Genomic DNA, 17279 nt, shown 5'->3' on the forward strand with positions numbered 1-17279 from the left:
TTCGTTTTCTCTTATTGCTTTCCTCCAACAAAACCTTTTCTTTCTTATTTGTCTCTGCTGCTTCGGACATGACTATATTATCCGACGAACAAAGTTTGGCTCGCACGTCCGAATGTAAGGAAGTGTGGGTGTTGGTGGAAGTGACGTATATGCTGTAAAGCAGTCGAATTTTGTAGTTCTTTTTGTTCTTGGGTTACTACCCGAAACCCGAAGTTTAAAAGTACGATTAAAAACGATACAGACCCCATCAGGCTATGGCAGACGTGTCATTCAACCTATTGTAAGTCGATTTATCATCACAAGAGTCTTGAAAATATATTATGAAGGTTGAAAAGTTACATAGTGCTGCTTTAAAAAAAACGTATAAAACACAACCAATTTCTCTTGAAGCCAATAAAGTTTAAATGAAACAATTAATTGATTGGTCCCTAGAGACATGCTCCAGAAGGAAGCAGAATCTCATTGAGCTCTATGTTAAAATGCCCAACTTTACAGCAGAAAAAAACCTGTTTACAGTCTGGTACAAATTGTGGTTTTAGTCTATATGGCTAATTTTTCCCTTCATGACAACTGTGAGGGGGTGAATTTTTAATAACTCATTCTTTTACATTATATAGAGCCTTAAAGTTCTGCATAATTAAGGGCGTGGCCACTTTGAGTGACTTCATTGCGTCACCTCAGCTCCGCCCACGTCCCGCCTCTCTGCCCATTTTCTGTTATCCGCGAGTGACGCACAGTGACGCTCTGCCAAAATGGCAACGGCCAGCTCGTCTCTACTTTACGCTTCAAAACTGATCTTCAGAATCCTTTGGGTGACGTCACAGAGACTACGTCCATATTATATTTTTTTTTTACAGTTTAGGCTGCCAATTGATGAGGGTGAGGATGAGGTGGGGGAGTGTGAGGGTGATATCGAACATGGAGATGAGGATGAAGATAGATGTGATGACTTGATATGATGGTTTGGAAATGTTTATAATCCACGATGGTACAATGTTGCCTGAGAGCAACAGCTGAATTTGAAATGTAACTTTTTATGAAATATGAAATTTGTAATACATTAAAATCTGGATATGAACAATCAAGTGCCTGGTTAAAGAAATTTATGTTTTCAAAAAATGTCGAAAACATTTTCATGTTTTCTACATGAAAATGTCAAGTGAAGCAGTATTTTGAGCAGTGTCTCTTTCTTTCTTTCTTTCTTTCTTTCTTTCTTTCTTTCTTTCTTTCTTTCTTTCTTTCTTTCTTTCTTTCTTTCTTTCTTTCTTTCTTTCTTTCTTTCTTTCTTTCTTTCTTTAGTTAGGAGAAAGAACCATATTCTTTGTTTTTTAACTGCTAAAGAGCCAAAAGTTACATAGTGTACCTTTAATATCACACTGTTTTGTTTCTTGTTTCTAAAAAGATTCTGAATCTTTGCAATGCTCCAACCACCTGACTTCATTCTGCCATGCAACTTTTCACAATCTAACTGATTCCTGAACTCTGTGGAAATCAGAGTTTTCTAGAAATGCCTATGGGCGTAGATTCCGTGTGGGCCCACTAATAAGTAAGACTTAACTCTAATTGTCTAATTGCCTCCTCAGTGTACCATTAAGTATAATTAGACTTTTGATTAGAGGAACATTTCCGGTACAGTTTAAATGGATTTAGGCAGACCAAGCTTTCGATTTGCCTGCTATTTAAGAGTTTGTCACTAGCATTTCTTCTTATTCTTTAAAGACAAATATAACCTTATTCAGCTAATGCATCACATGGTGAATTTAGAGGTCTTAGATTCAGTGAAAGAGAAGTGTTTAGCGGTTGTGTAACTGTGTGTATAGTGAGTTACTGGAACTCAAACCTCGGAGCTGTTGGCAGCAGGACAGGCTGTTGCTGTTGGGCTGGTAGCTCTGCAGGGCTCCATTGCTGGGCTTGGTTTTCTCATAATCCTGGGGTAAAGATGAGGGCAGCATGGCCTGTTCAATCTCAAGGCCTCCCTCCACCTCCTTGCAGGGCAGAGACTGGGGGAAACCAAACATGAAGAGGGACGAGAAGAAGAGTAAGGCACCGCAGAGGAGAAAGCCGCCCCACCATGCACCGATCCAGCGGGGGTCATCAGGAGTGATGTTCAGCTTAGCTGAGAAAAGCAAATGCAGGATGGTAAATAAATAAATATGTAGAGGAATGGTAATTCTCTCACACATGTAGACATTTGAGAAAACCCACTTCAACAAACACTACATGATGCAATTCACAGACATCTGACATCAAAAGTGAGTCACTGAGCTATTCGGTATGACTTATTCTTACAAATCTTTGTCTAAAGAGACATTTGATGCAATGGGTCGGGTGTAGCTGAAATCCCTTACAAAAAGAGAGTATAAGTTCATTTCAAGTAAAGTTTACGTATATTTCTATAAACTTTATGTAGTAAGTATACTAATATCAATGTAGTATACTTGTAAGTGTACAACTTCAATACTATTCGGGACTAAATTGGCCCACTTAAAATATACTTTTAAGTATACCACTGTAAGTGTAACAGTAGTAAACTTTTGGCTACACAGCTACATTTGTTTGTTTTGCAATTATACTACAAGCAAATTTATAGGTGTACTAATAGTTTACTAGTTAAATAATTGTAGCACATTTTTACTAGTGGACTGAGGTGTCATTTTAAATATATTTCCAAGAAGTCTTATTTTTGGTTTAAAAGAAGTGCTTGATGTGTAAAATAAAAGCCAAATTATTTGTACTTTTCTTTTTCACTTGCTGATTATTGATCATGAAAGGGAGACAGAATTTGAGACCTTGTGCTTTCAATTATTCAACAGATGCAAGAGCCTTGTCGATAAGAAAACGAAATGCTTTGCAGCAGCTTTCTATTGGTCTAATCTGAGTGTTTGTGTTGTATTGTTGTGTTGTAACCTGTTACAGGTTACTGGAAACACAAATGGTCAGCCTGTTACTTGTGTCATCTGAGTAGGCTGCATATTGCTAAGTGTCAACAGCATTTAAATGTACCCGATTGACAGTGATAAATGGGCAATAAACAGTGAGCAATAGACGGAACAAAACAATCTGATATGTCAAATGATTTACATTGCATATGCATTCTGTGTATTAGGTCTTGAATGGGGATTGGGATAAACAGAGAATGAACTAAAACTCACTTGTGTTGATGAACAAAACATCTACATAAAAGTTGGTACAGACAGATCCCAGGATGAAACCGCATGCAGGTCCAAACACTAGTGTGGAAAAGAGTATACCTGAAATACAACAATAAAAACGATCAGGAATCTTATTTGGGGAACATAAAATAGTAAATTAAACATGTAGAAATCGATGCTCATTAAGCTAACAGTTACAAAGTAAGTTATATTTATATATACATTTATTCATATATGTTGATTATAATTATTGTATAAAATAAGCACATTTATGAATTTAATATATAAAATAAATATATAATAATCAAATAATAAAAAATAAAATAATTATATAATATAAATAAAATCATATATATTTGATATTATTGATATACAATGATAATTTTCTCTCTATATATTTAATACTATAAATAAATAAATCTTCCACTACTACATTAGCAGGAAGAGGCCACAAGGTGGCGATCTCAACTCAAGGAAAAGTCTCATCTAAAGCATTTGTGTGAAATGCTGCAGTGTTTATACAGGGTAAAGTGTGTATTCTTTTACTGTTTTTCTCACATTTCAAAATAACATTCAAATGAGCAGAGGGTCACACGTCTATTCCTTGATGCCATTTGAAGCAACTATATTCTGTTGAGGATATTACATGTTCCAAGATTAATCAATAATAAGGTATTAAAAAGAAATGTAAAGAATACTACGAGTATTTAGTAATACTAAAAATACAGTATAATAAGGAGAATCGTTTAAACAAAAACTTCTCAAACTATGAGCTCAAGCTGCCTGATCAAATATTCCAGGTGAAGAATGAGAACTAAATTCCACACATAGCCAGAGTAATTCACCACTTCCTGACAGGTTTGCATACAAAGCAAGAAAAAAAAAAAAAGGGATTTACTTGTGAAATGGAGTGGCAGAGCTACGAACAGACGATGCTGTGCTGGCAGACATCTGGGGCACAAATCCCTATTAATATGCTGTCAAAAAGTGTGACAGCGACCCAGCAATAGCCCTGTGGGTCACATGCAGCTTCTGAGATTATGAAGCCTTTATCCAGGCACTCTCATCAGCTTTCCCCATCCTGCCATTCTCTTATTAAAACACACACACAATATTGTTTCATTAAACGGTGTCTAAATCGCAAAAAATGGTCTTCCCCTCTGAAAATGTTCCACAATTATAAAAAGATTAAAGGTTCCGATGAATGTGCCAAATATGTCTCCCAGAGTGTCACAGACAACGCAGAACTGTGATTTGACGGCGTAGCAGGACTAACACTCAAGTTCAGTTGTAATTTATGACACCTCAGAGCTGGATGAAAGAGAGCACGTGACGGAGAGCTGAAACACAAACGGTCAGCCTGTTACAGGTTACTTGTGTCATCAAGTATATTGCAAAGTGTCAACCGTATTTAAACGCACGATTGAATCCGATTGACGGTGGTAAATGGGCAATAACACAGTGAGCAATAGACAAAACACAACAATCTGATACTGTATGTCAAATGATTTGCATTCTGTGCACTCTGTACACCTTTTTCTATGTAATGTCTCCCTTTGTTGTTCATTCTTTTTATTACTAACATTTCAAAGCAGTCACTCAGTGACTTTTTGCATATAAATGCACAGATATTTAAAATAGTTTTGATGGTGACAGATAATTAAAAAGCATTTTGTTTTGATGGTGACAGGATAAGGTAATGTTACAAATTCTCTCTCTCTCTCTCTCTCTCTCTCTCTCTCTCTCTCTCTCTCTCTCTCTCTCTCTCACACACACACACACACACACACACACACACACACACACACACACACACACACACACACACACACACACATACACGCACACACACAGCAGCTTATTTCCTGGCTATATATATATATATATATATATATATATATATATATATATATATATATATATATATATATATATATGGCTTTTCCCTTAAAATATTTTTACAAGTTATAAAAATAAAAAAATAAAAATATATTTTTAATGTTATAACAATCAAAAACATAACAGATTTATATTAGATTTATATACCACATGAATAATTTATAATTGACAAAAAACCCCAAGCCAACTCTTTCACACCACAGAAAACAACACTCGTCAACTCATGACCTTTGATCAGTGAGCTGGAATTCATCAAGATGCCTGATACTGAGAAAATAATCAATGTCTTCACTGAAAAACCTCACAAAATCACACGTCAATGCAAACAGATATACATCCTTAAATAGACCCACAATCAAAACCACAGACACGTCATATCTGACTTTCTTTGCATTTCAGCGTCAGATGGATGGAGCTGAAGCCACATTAAGGTCAGCTGCCCTAGAGGAAGAGAACTCACACCACACGGAGCCAGACCGAGGCTTGAACCGCTTATAAAGCAGAAGCACAACAGATGTGGCTCACTATCCTCCAGCAACCAATTAATGAGTCTGTCTGGAAAAAATGAGTCACTTTCACCAGTCCCTACATTAGAACGCCTCAGATCAAAGCAAGAGTTTAAATGTGTGTACGAATGCCTGTTTGTGAGGACTGTTTCCTGAGCTTCTGGCCATCTAGGTAAGCGCACTCTCTCCCACACACACGTACACACTGCAAACCGCATGTCCTGTTGAAAACCGCACCCACAAGGTCTGTTCTAGATTTACAAAACATCTTCGCATTTTCAAATAGGAACAGGTTGTTGTGAAATGTTTTCCTTCTGCTTTGATAGAAATGATATTTTTCTGACAGCTCTAAATATGTGGAAATTTTCCTACAAACCCCCATCGCTTTACTCCAGAAGGCCTTTATTAACCGCCAGAGCCATGTGGAGTATGTTTATAATGGATGGATGCATTTTTTTTACCTCAAATTTTGGGCTGCTATTCACTGCCATTATAAAGCTTGGATAAGCCAGGACATTTTTTTTTTATAAGTCTGATTGTATTCGTCTTAAAGGTCCCGTTCTTCACGATTCCATCTTTCAAACTTTAGTTAGTGTGTAATGTTGCTGTTGGAGCATAAATTGAATACCTGTAAAATGATAAAGCTCAAAGTTTAATGCCAAGCGAGATATTTTATTTAACAGAAGTTCCCTTTCAAAGCCTACAGCGAACGGTCGGTTTGGACTACAGGAGGAAGTGCAGGGATGTAATGACGTCACTAGAAGAATGGGACCTTTAAAGAAGAATGTCATATACACCTGGGTCGAGGTTGAGTAAATCATGGGGTCATTTGGGTCATTTTCATTTTTGGGTGAACTACCCGTTTAAGTCACCAGACATTGGCAGGTTTGGCAAAAAGTTAGTTTTAGGCCCTATATATAAAGCTCTTGAAAAAAATAAGAGACCAGATAACACTGATTTCTTAATGATAAGTGGCCTCTTAATTTTTTCCAGAGCTGTATATGATTTCCATAACTGGAAAAACAGCAACAACATAAAGTCAGTACGTGCATAAACCCACTCAGTAAAACCAGTATGGAGAATTCACAAGAAACAGCTGCACAGTTTCCATCCCAACTGTTGTGCTGCCCAGTAGAAGGCACAGCCTTGTTTTTATAGGGTGTTGCCTAAGAGACTGTGTGTGTGTGTGTGTGTGTGTGTGTGTGTGTGTGTGTGTGTGTGTGTGTGTGTGTGTGTGTGTGTGTGTGTGTGTGTGTGTGTGTGTATGTTTTGCATCTATGTATGCTGATTGCTCATAGCAACGCTTCAGCACTGACTACCCTCACAGGAAACCTCAAAAAGGCAGCATATATCTTGCAATCACCTTTAAAAAAATTCTCACAGTTATCTTGGGCTGAGGACCCTTCCACAGTGAGAAGAGAAAAACTGCTTCAGAATGCAGTTTAGTGACTGATAAGATGATGATGACTATGATGATGATGATGATGATGATGAATACTTTATTCATCCCTCTAGGGAAATTTAAACATCAAAGCATCACTTCGACAACAAACATAATTTTTATTTCAATGAGAGGATGGATTCGATAAGAGAGTGAAATGATAAGAATTAATAAGAATTTAGCACATTATAATCTATCTAAGTGGAGATAATTTGAAGGTTTAAAGGTAATAAAAAGGGGTTTGGAAATTAGAGGCTGACATTTTTTCGGGAATCCCATGGGCAGAGAAAAAAAAATCCCTATTAACCACATGATTGGGGGGGGAGAAGAAAAAATGTCAGCGGGAGTGGGCGGGACCAGGAATCGTAATAACACTAAGATACCAACTATATACACCAATATACCGTTAAAGGGGGGGGTGAAACACTCAGTTTCAGTCAGTGTCATGTCAATCTTGAGTACCTATAGAGTAGCATTGCATCCTGCATATCTCCGAAAAGTCTTTATTTTTTTTATAATTATATAAGAAAGATGCGCTGTTCCGAGTCTTTCCGAAAAAAGCCGAGCGGGTGGGGGCGTGTCGTGTGAGCGGAGCTAAATAATGACGTGTGCTCGCTGCTGCCATTGTGTTGAGTCGAGTGCGTCGTAAAGCTGTCATCCCTAACAGCGGGAAAAAAACTTTATTCAAAATAAAAATATGGCTTTTAATCAGATACAGCCATACATCTATGATCCGGAATCAGACCCAGAGGCTGCAGTTGAACAGGAGCAGCAGCAAAAACGACTAGAGCAGGACGTCTGTATGTGGTACAAGTTATACACTAACTATATAATATGCTTAGCGGCTTGTGTTATTTACATATTTATACTTGAATTATATCGTCGTATTTTTGTCTTTGAAGGTGTACATGTGGGAAGTGCAGTTGTGCACGTGTGTTTGTGTGTTTACGCGTGGTTTGTGTAGACAGTAAGCGGAATGAAGAAGCGTGCTTATTTAGTTCAACATATTTCCCCCCTCTTTGTGTATTGTTGTTTGGAGTGCTTTTACAATACACAAACATAAAGTTACACATATAGTGGCCAGCTAAACAAATGTACACGCACTACACATCGCATGCTCCATTGATCAATTTCTATATATAGTAATATATATATAGTAACTATACGTGATCATGTTTGGGCTACTTGATGAGCATAGGCAAAAAAACAGACATTTGAAGCAGTCTTACTCACCGCCTGCGGTTCTAACGTTGGGACTGCTCCATCATTCAGCATTAGGCGATCGGGAAAATCCGGCGTCGAGCTGGGCCTTGTTTATGAAACAGTCGGCACCGAAATGCAGCGAACAGATATAAACATTCGCGCAACTCAGTTGCTGATCCGGAAAAGCAAATTACATCCACTGTTGCCTTAACGCGGGGTTTTTGGGGAATCTGTGCAGGACTGTCTTGGTCTGGCAACCAAAAACGCACTTTTTTGGTGACATTGTTATGTGCACATCACCTGTCCAGCATCCTACAAGCCAGCGCTTTGATGGGCGTAGCCTGTTACTTTCGCTCTCTCCCTCTCTCTCTCTCTCACGCGCTTCCGGTAGAATTGTCCGTAAGGCCCATACAAGGAAATTCCGCCCCCATTAACGTCAAAGGGGACGCATGATCTCAAAAAACTTGCCGAAACTTATGACTAACCGGAAGTAGTATTTTTGACAAAGAAATACTCCCATCAAACGTCCACCTTAACTTTTGAAACTTTGTCTATGTTTAGTATGGGATTCCAAGTCTTTAACAGTGTAAAATGATCAGTATGCATGAAACAGCATTTCACCCCCCCTTTAATATAAATACACTAGATTTTTAATTTTGAACTCAGTTCTAGTTGCCCTGTCTCTATGTTCTCCTGTTTGATTTAGTGTGGCTGGTTAAAGGGTTAGTTCACCCAAAAATGAAATTTATGTCATTAATGACCCTAATGTCGTTCCACACCCGTAAGACCTCCGTTTATCTTCAGGAGACAGCTGAAGATATTTTATATTTAGTCCGAGAGTGTATCTAAGTGTATGCACACTATACTGTCCATGTCCAGAAAGGGAATAAAAACGTCATCAAAGTAGTCCATTTGTGACATCAGTTAGTTATGACATCATTAGAATCTCTTGAAGCATCGAAAATACATTTTGGTCCAAAAATAACAAAAACTATGACTTTATTCAGCATTGTTTTCTCTTCCGTGTTTGTTTTCAAACCTCAAATAAATATTCAAACGGTCATGAATCGGCGTATTGATTTATGATTCGGATCACCAGTGTCACGTGATTTCAGCAGTTTGACACGCGAGCTGAATCATGAATCGATACGCTGATTCATGACCGTTTGAATCTTTATTTGGAAACAAACCCGGAAGAGAAAATAATGCTGATTAAATTTGTAGTTTTTGTTATTTTTGGGCAAAAATGTATTTTCGATGCTTCAAGAGATTCTAATGAACTAACTGATGTCACATATGGACTACTTTGATGATGTTTTTATTCCCTTTCTGGACATTTAGATACGCTGTCATACTAAATATAAAATATCTTCAACTGTCTCCTGAAGATGAACGGAGGTCTTACGGGTGTGGAACGACATTAGGGTCATTAATGACATAAATTTCATTTTTGGGTGAACTAACCCTTTAAGTGAATGACATGCTTCACACCCGTTACAGTTGGTGGCAGTAATACATTAAATTGGTATAGCAATGCCAACCAAGTGAAGGCGGCTTCCCCATGTACTTTGTAGCCGTGAAAATCGTAATCAAAATGGAGTCTGACGTGAAAGCCACGCTCCAACGACTACTGTTGGAAAATGATACCTCAGTAGTCTCACAGGCATTTCTGAGCAGTCTACCAAAAAGACGCCGTGAAAATGCCATACACCAGCCGCAAGACACTGCGTGTGCGCGTGCCTGTTTTTGTGAGTGTTTGTATAGATCATTTACATGACATTTAATGTGTGTTTCAGTTCAATCAAATAAAATAAATATAAAAAATATAAAAATTATTCAACTAAGTGGCCATGTTGTGATCTGTATTTTTTTTACTGGGACAGATTACAGCCGGGGGAAAAAACACAACACGGGAGTGGGAGGTCATTCTTCTGGGATTGGGATCCCCCTAGTTTTTTCATGGGATTGGGATGGGACAAGAGTTTAGTGGGAGTGGGAGTGGGACGGGAGAGGTTTGATACCCTCGTGTTACCCTCTATTGGAAATACATATAGTCTCCCAAACTGTGTCTTGTTCAGAGTGTCCTTTCATTTTTATTTCTCATGGGGACAAGTAACATATATAGGGTTAATAAAAACCTCCTGACTTCCATGAACACAAAACTGGGCCTTTAGTCACTGGAGGAATGGGCTACTTCCTACATCCTGTCCTCTAATCATCAATGTGCACATACTTAAGTCCAATTTACGGCATACTACAAATTCTGTGGTAAGCATTTTTACCTTTATGACTTAAACCTCCATTAAAGCAAAGAGTAGGTATCTTCCAGGAATAAGTCTTGTTTAGATACCAAGGAAAAACATTTATGTGAAGCCTATTCCACCGGGACATTTTAACATCTTGTAGAGCACGCTTTCAGCAAAATCTCGACATAATGGGATAATTCTGCCTTTTATTGCATGAAATGTCTTTAAAGTACAGAAAATAATGACATTTACTGAGAAATACACATGAATTAGGGAAGGATCTGTGTCACAAACTATGACAACCCTTTAACACTCTTTTATAAAAGCATTACAATATTAGGCAAATTGTGTGTACTCTGTATACCTTTTCCAAAAATTCTAAATAAGTCTATATTTAAATTTTGGGAAAGAAAAGTGTGGTTAAAAAATGCAAGTCAGGCAGCAATTGCATATGGAGCTCCTGCTCAAGGGAAAAATATGAGAAAAAAATATTTGTCAGTATTTTTGCTTTCTCTCACAAATGTTTTGTTTCCCCAAATTTGCATTCCCTCGCCAAGAAAAGAAAAAAATCTTGCGTTCAAGCGAGAACGATTTGTGTTCTTTTGTAAAGAGATCAAAAGGTTTTGCGAGTGAACACAAAGTTCAGGGGCTTTGCACATACATTGTGTGTGTGTGTGTGTGTGTGTGTGTGTGTGTGTGTGTGTGTGTGTGTGTGTGTGCGTGCGTGCGCGGCCTGTGGTGTGATCTACAAAAAACAGCTTGTGTTCAAATCGTTATAAAATTGAGCAGTTGTTTTGGATATTGAATAAGCATATTGAATATCATTTATCCTATTAATCATCCTTAATGCAATACAGTGTTAGCGATATGTCATAAAGTGAGATACCATCTCGTACGATAATACGACACACTGTAGTGCTTCTTGCTGTCATTTTACACCTCATTAAAGTCATCTAACTCCCACTTCCATATGCACTGACAAAAAAAAATCATGTTATCACATATTTTAAGAATTTCTGTTTACAAAATTATGATTAGAAATATTGACATGCTTTACTCTGGGTTAGTAATTCCTAATGTAATTCCTAATTTTTGCCTTCACAAATTTTGAAATACCATTTCTACTGCCAGGCCTGTGTAACAAAAGTAGGCTGATCCGGTTGTTAAGTCTGACGTCACGCGGCAGCGCTTCCGGGTCCAAACGCTCTATCTTATACCACAAGAAAAACTACAAACGGTGCTAATATACACACACAATGTGGTGTAATACTACAAAAAAGTTATAATCATAACCTTTTTCTCCATACCAAAATTCCAGATGGCCAGAGAGTGATTCATCTTTTATAAATCTTTAAAATATGAATGTCTGTAACGCTGTGGCCATAGAGACTGTTGTGTAGACTGTAAGTATTTAAAATGTTTAACTTTTTTAAATATTTGATGTTTAATATGAAAAAATAGCGCTCATAAACGGGTGTCAATGGCATTCTCAAGTGAAACGAGTTGAGGCTTGGATCCAGAAGCGGCGTTCCTTACGTCATGACTTACACGGATAGCCAGTCAGTAACCCAGGGTTAAAACTGGCCTAATCTCAGGTGTCATGAACTGGCTTTTTTTATATACTGTTGTCTGAGGTCAACTAATAATGTTCATGTGGTTTTTACATTCAAAAACATCATAACTAATAAGTACTAGGCTATTTTCTACACTGGTTTTGAGGCTCTCTTCAAAACGCTGGGTTTTGATGGGCGTGCCGCACTGGAGACTTGGAAGTTAACGGCCACGGCTAGGATTGGATAAGATCTGCTGATTGGATAAGATTTTGTTGACCAGCTAGCACGTCGAGCCGAACAGCTCCATGAGTCAGTGGGCGGGCTACTGGATTAGACGCGATGTAGAAGTGTGTGTTTCGTCACGCAATGACGTAAGTATGAAGCACAGGACTGGTGTCTATAAAAGCTTTTCTTTGACTAACAAGGAAGTTTTCAGCTCTGAAACTTACAAGATTAAGTCTTATATTACCATGGCCTTTTATATATCAAAAGATATTGATTTCTCAATTCATCACCCCTTTAAGTGAAGTGCAAACACGGCCATAGCCAGCAATGAGGTCCAGACCTCTGTACATTTTTCATATTGAAAATAAACTAACAAATTAGCTAATGAATGAATGAATGAATTAATTAATTATTTAACATTTAAAGTTAATGTTGCTGCGAGGTGCACGTGGAGTGAACAGGGCTTTGAAATTCGAAATTATTTTGGTTATTGATGTATTTTGGCCTTGTTTGCTTGGTTTTTGTAGTAATATCTGGCAACACTTGGCGGCACTTAAACTGACAGTAATCAAAAAGATATCGCAGGATATTGCTGATAGGATACCACACTCTGTAAGACAACCACAATGATCATCACCTAACCCTACCTGTAAAAAACAGTATCATTGCTATGAAAAACAGCGTAATAACTAGTACACAACTTTGAATAAGTTACAAATATGCAAAATATGTAAACACTAGCCATGAAGAAGGTTATGCTATTTGATTCAGTTTAGTACAATAACTGTCAGTTGTTATTTTATGATCATATATGTGGTATATTTTGAATTAAATTGATTAGATTTCAGCACAAAACAAAGGATACATGATATGTACCATCATGTTACCTATTGATATTAGAATGTTTTAATGTATCATAGTTTATTTTAACTTTGCCAAGATCTAATGCTCTTTAAAAACACAAACAATTTAATTACACTTAAAAAATAATATGAAAATTAATTTTTCATAATACTGTCATGCCTAAATTCAGTTGTAGCATTTAAAAGGACTGATTTTAGTTCTTACATTTAATTTATTTAGACAAAAATGATTTTATTTTTAATATGTACCATTTATAAACAGTTATCAGCCATAACCTAAACATAATCATCATCATATTGATATCTGCCAGAATTGTAATATTGGTGCAACCCTAATAAAAACAGATATGATAAACTATGATTTGGATTTTCAACCACACCGAAAAAAATAAAAATAATAATAATAATAATAAAAAAATGAAAGGCCTCTAATTTAACATTTTCTAGTGGCTGATCACATCTACATTTTTCAGTTGGCCGAATTTAAATTCTGTGAATTGATGCAATTTAATTCACAGAAATTCAATTCGGCCAACTGAAAAATGTAGATGTGATCAGCCACTAGAAAATTTTCAATTAGAGACCTGAATTTTTTTTACAGTGCATGTTCAACTTCAGGTACTTTTATGACCATATGGTTGTTTAACATTTAACCTTTCTTTGTTAAGGGTACAAAGTAACTGTAGCTGAGCTTTGATCCAGAGTTTTTTGACATGGTCATTATAGCCTGCTGCAACAGTAGGCATACTGTAATCCAGAGCGAGCTTACGAAGCAACTCCACTTAACGTAACAAACACACACACACACACACACACACACACACACACACACACACACACACACACACACACACACACACACACACACACACACACACACACACACACACACACACACACACACACACACACACACACACACACACACACAATACACGGGTAAGCATGCTGTACAATTACTCCTGATATACTTGAGTGCTAAAAAGCATTCAGTTAACAGATAAACATGTACATATTGAGCAGTGTTCTACCTTAATTTAACAATAGTCTGAATTGTGTTGAATCAAACTGTTCGTCTAAAAATATAACCCTCAAAGCATCTGACCTACACAAGAATGTTTTAGAGGTAGTTAAAAATGGAAAGCAAACGAGAGCATGTGAATGAGTGCTTTCCTGTTCATTTTTTTCAGTATGTAACTTGTGCCCTTTAGAGTCTGTTGACAGACTGACAGAGAAAAACATCCACAGTGACACTGAAGCGATTGGACTAGACATTTATGCAACAAGGAATGCAAGAATTACACAAATATAAAGTCAAATCAGGGACTTATTCATGCAGTCAGACTCAAATTTTCACTTTCTGTTCCTCCTGTTTCAGAATGTGAGTGTGTAAGTCTTTCATTACCCAGGGGAAATCAAGACTGTTGCAACACGGGGTGAGCTGGAACAGCATCAGTTGGGAATGAAATGACTATCAAACGGGACCATCATTACTTCATATTTGTAGAGCTATTGACTGATGTTAAATGACGGTAAGAAATTTTGTCTAGCAGTTTCAATGGCAACCAGCAGGATAACGGCAGATGGCCAGTGTGTCTGATGAACTTGATAATATGATATTTTTTAACACCAACCGGGGACATATAGGTAAATTGTTAAAGAATGTCCTACTTATTTCTTTATTTATTGGATGGGTGAATGAATGGAGATGGATGGATGGATGGATGGATGGATGGATGGATAGATGGTATGAATGGATGGATGGATGGATGGATGGATGGATGGATATGAAAGGAAGAATGGATGGAGGGAGGGAGGGAGGGATGGATAGATAGATAAATATGAATGGAAGAATGGAAGGATGGACGGATGTGGATGGATGAATAGATATGGATACATATGGATCGGGAGATGGATGATGAATGGATATAGATATATACACACACACACACACACACACACACACACACATAAATATATATATATGGATATGAATGGATGGGGAGATGGATGGATATGGATAAAGATGGATATGGATGGATGATATAAGGATGGATATGGATGTATGGATATGGATATAGATATATGGATTGATGAGTGGATGGATATGGATATACAGTACAGTATATAGATGAATAACGATGGGGAGATGGATGGAAGATATGGACAGGACATAGATGTATGGATAAATAAAGAACAAACAAAAATTAACTACATCATAAAAGCAAAAATACAAAATATATACAATTGTTATCTGATATCCTCCTGATCAAATGTATGTCCCTTCTCTTGATTTCTCCCCTGCTGTTCAAATATATCAAACTGTCTGTCACTCACAGACTAATGCTGCTCACCACTGACCAGAGGGCTGTCATTCTGAATCTAAGCTCATATTCGACAAGCCTATCAAATACTGTACCAGATTTTATTTTTTTATTGCCAAAAAAAATCTAAGCCTATTTGTGTGAATAAACTGGAGCCACAGTCATGTCAAAGCAAAACTGGTCAAAACCAGCAAGCCAGTGCAACTGCAAACAAATCATTTTAAGGTGAAACCAATGCAAATACATGCTTTCCAAATGGCACATTACACACAAATGCACAAAAAAGACACACAAACATCTTTCTCAAGGGGCGTTCAGAGGCCAGGAGGCTTTTGGTTTCTGTCCAAGTGGTTTAGGACTGTTTAGTTTTCCCAGGGCGTGGGAGGAATTTTCTCCAATTCCTAGTCTGAGACATTTTCTCTGTCTGGCATCTGGAACACGTAGTGAAAAAAGGCGCAAAAGCATAAGTGATCCCTCAGATTATATAATTCACAACCTGCTTGACACACACATTCCGGATTTATCTGAAAATGGATTTCTATTTTTGACTATCCAGGCTGATTGATGCTTAAAGATTTATGAGTCAGCCATCTATAAATAAAAACCCTGAATGTCCACAGATGATAATAATGATTATGATTGTATGATTATGCAACTATAGCTTGTCATGTGATGTCGTTGAACCTGTCCAATGCTTGTCAGTGTTTGACCGACATGCCTCATATTATCAGTGACAGCGAGGAATGAATGTTGGTATTCAAAATTGAAATGTATTCTCTGCAGGGGAAATCAGAGTTTATTCTCTATCAGAGAGATTGCGAGCGGTCGCTGAATGTTCTCCTCTTTAACCAGTCCTGCTTCAGGTCACAATTGTGACAACAAACTCTGACGGTAAATGCGGGCTCCTGTGGCTTTGTTATCTTAACTTGTTTCTAAGAGATACACTAGAAAACATACCCAAACATCTGAAGATCGGAATCACTTTTACAGACTGCACACAAACTATATCTTATGGCGTTGTAATATAATCTGTACGTTGGGGGCGTGTCCACTCATGATGGGGGAGGAGAGAGAGTGAGCAAGAGGGAGATTTAAAGAAAGACTGTAGAGAGAGAGATGGCAGAGAGACATTACAAAATAGAAAAGCTCTGTGGAAAATCACTGGAAAAGAAGGTTTATGCACCTTTAAGACAAGATATTATGCTTCAGTGTCTTTATGGATATAAATTAGTCCTGGACACTATTTTAAAAAGCATTCTAATATTATAAGTGCACCCCAGGAAACAACATTAAACAATAAAACAATGCAGCGCATGACCCCTTTAAATAAACCTTATAGCAAGAGCATCTGCCATTTTATTCCAAAAATGTTTGGAATAAATGTAATTTTTCAACACCCTATTTTCAATCACATCAGATTGCCATTTAACACAATATGTCATTGGAGATGAGACAAAAACTAACTTTTAAATAAGTATTTTCTAGGGATACACAAGATACTGGCCACCTTATCAGTATAAGCCAATATATGTTAATTTGCATGTCCTTGTATCGGCCCAATAAGAAAATTTGTTCAATATATTAAAGTAGATTAATAACGGATAATTTCCTTGAGGTGAGACACTTCCGATGCGAACTGTTCCCCATGATGTTTTTGAATTGCCTGAAATATGACTGAAATCACTTTAAAATGTTAATTCAGTTGATCCACAAGTAACGGTTAAGACATTTAGAATGGTGCAAAAATGATTCTATTCAAATAAATGCTGTTCTTTTGAACTTTTTATTCATCAAAGAATTTGTATTAAATTGTATCATAAAAACATTAAGCAGCACAACTGTTATCAATATTGATGATAATAAGAAA

At 37.1% G+C, this 17279-nt stretch overlaps 1 protein-coding gene across 2 annotated transcripts in view; it reads right to left on the bottom strand.

Annotated features, from left to right (window-relative positions):
* Nucleotides 1-17279, bottom strand: part of slco3a1a (solute carrier organic anion transporter family member 3A1a) — a 92981-nt gene that overhangs the window by 14011 nt on the left and 61691 nt on the right. For both annotated transcript variants that reach the window (XM_067418938.1, XM_067418937.1), the window contains exons 3-4: nucleotides 3153-3251; nucleotides 1841-2116 (exon numbers count right to left, since the gene is read on the bottom strand). In XM_067418938.1, coding sequence (XP_067275039.1) covers nucleotides 1841-2116; nucleotides 3153-3251 — 375 coding nt within the window. The remainder of the gene's footprint in view (nucleotides 1-1840; nucleotides 2117-3152; nucleotides 3252-17279) is intronic.

This window comes from Pseudorasbora parva, chromosome 16, assembly GCF_024679245.1.
Source record: "Pseudorasbora parva isolate DD20220531a chromosome 16, ASM2467924v1, whole genome shotgun sequence".
NCBI lineage: Eukaryota > Metazoa > Chordata > Actinopteri > Cypriniformes > Gobionidae > Pseudorasbora > Pseudorasbora parva.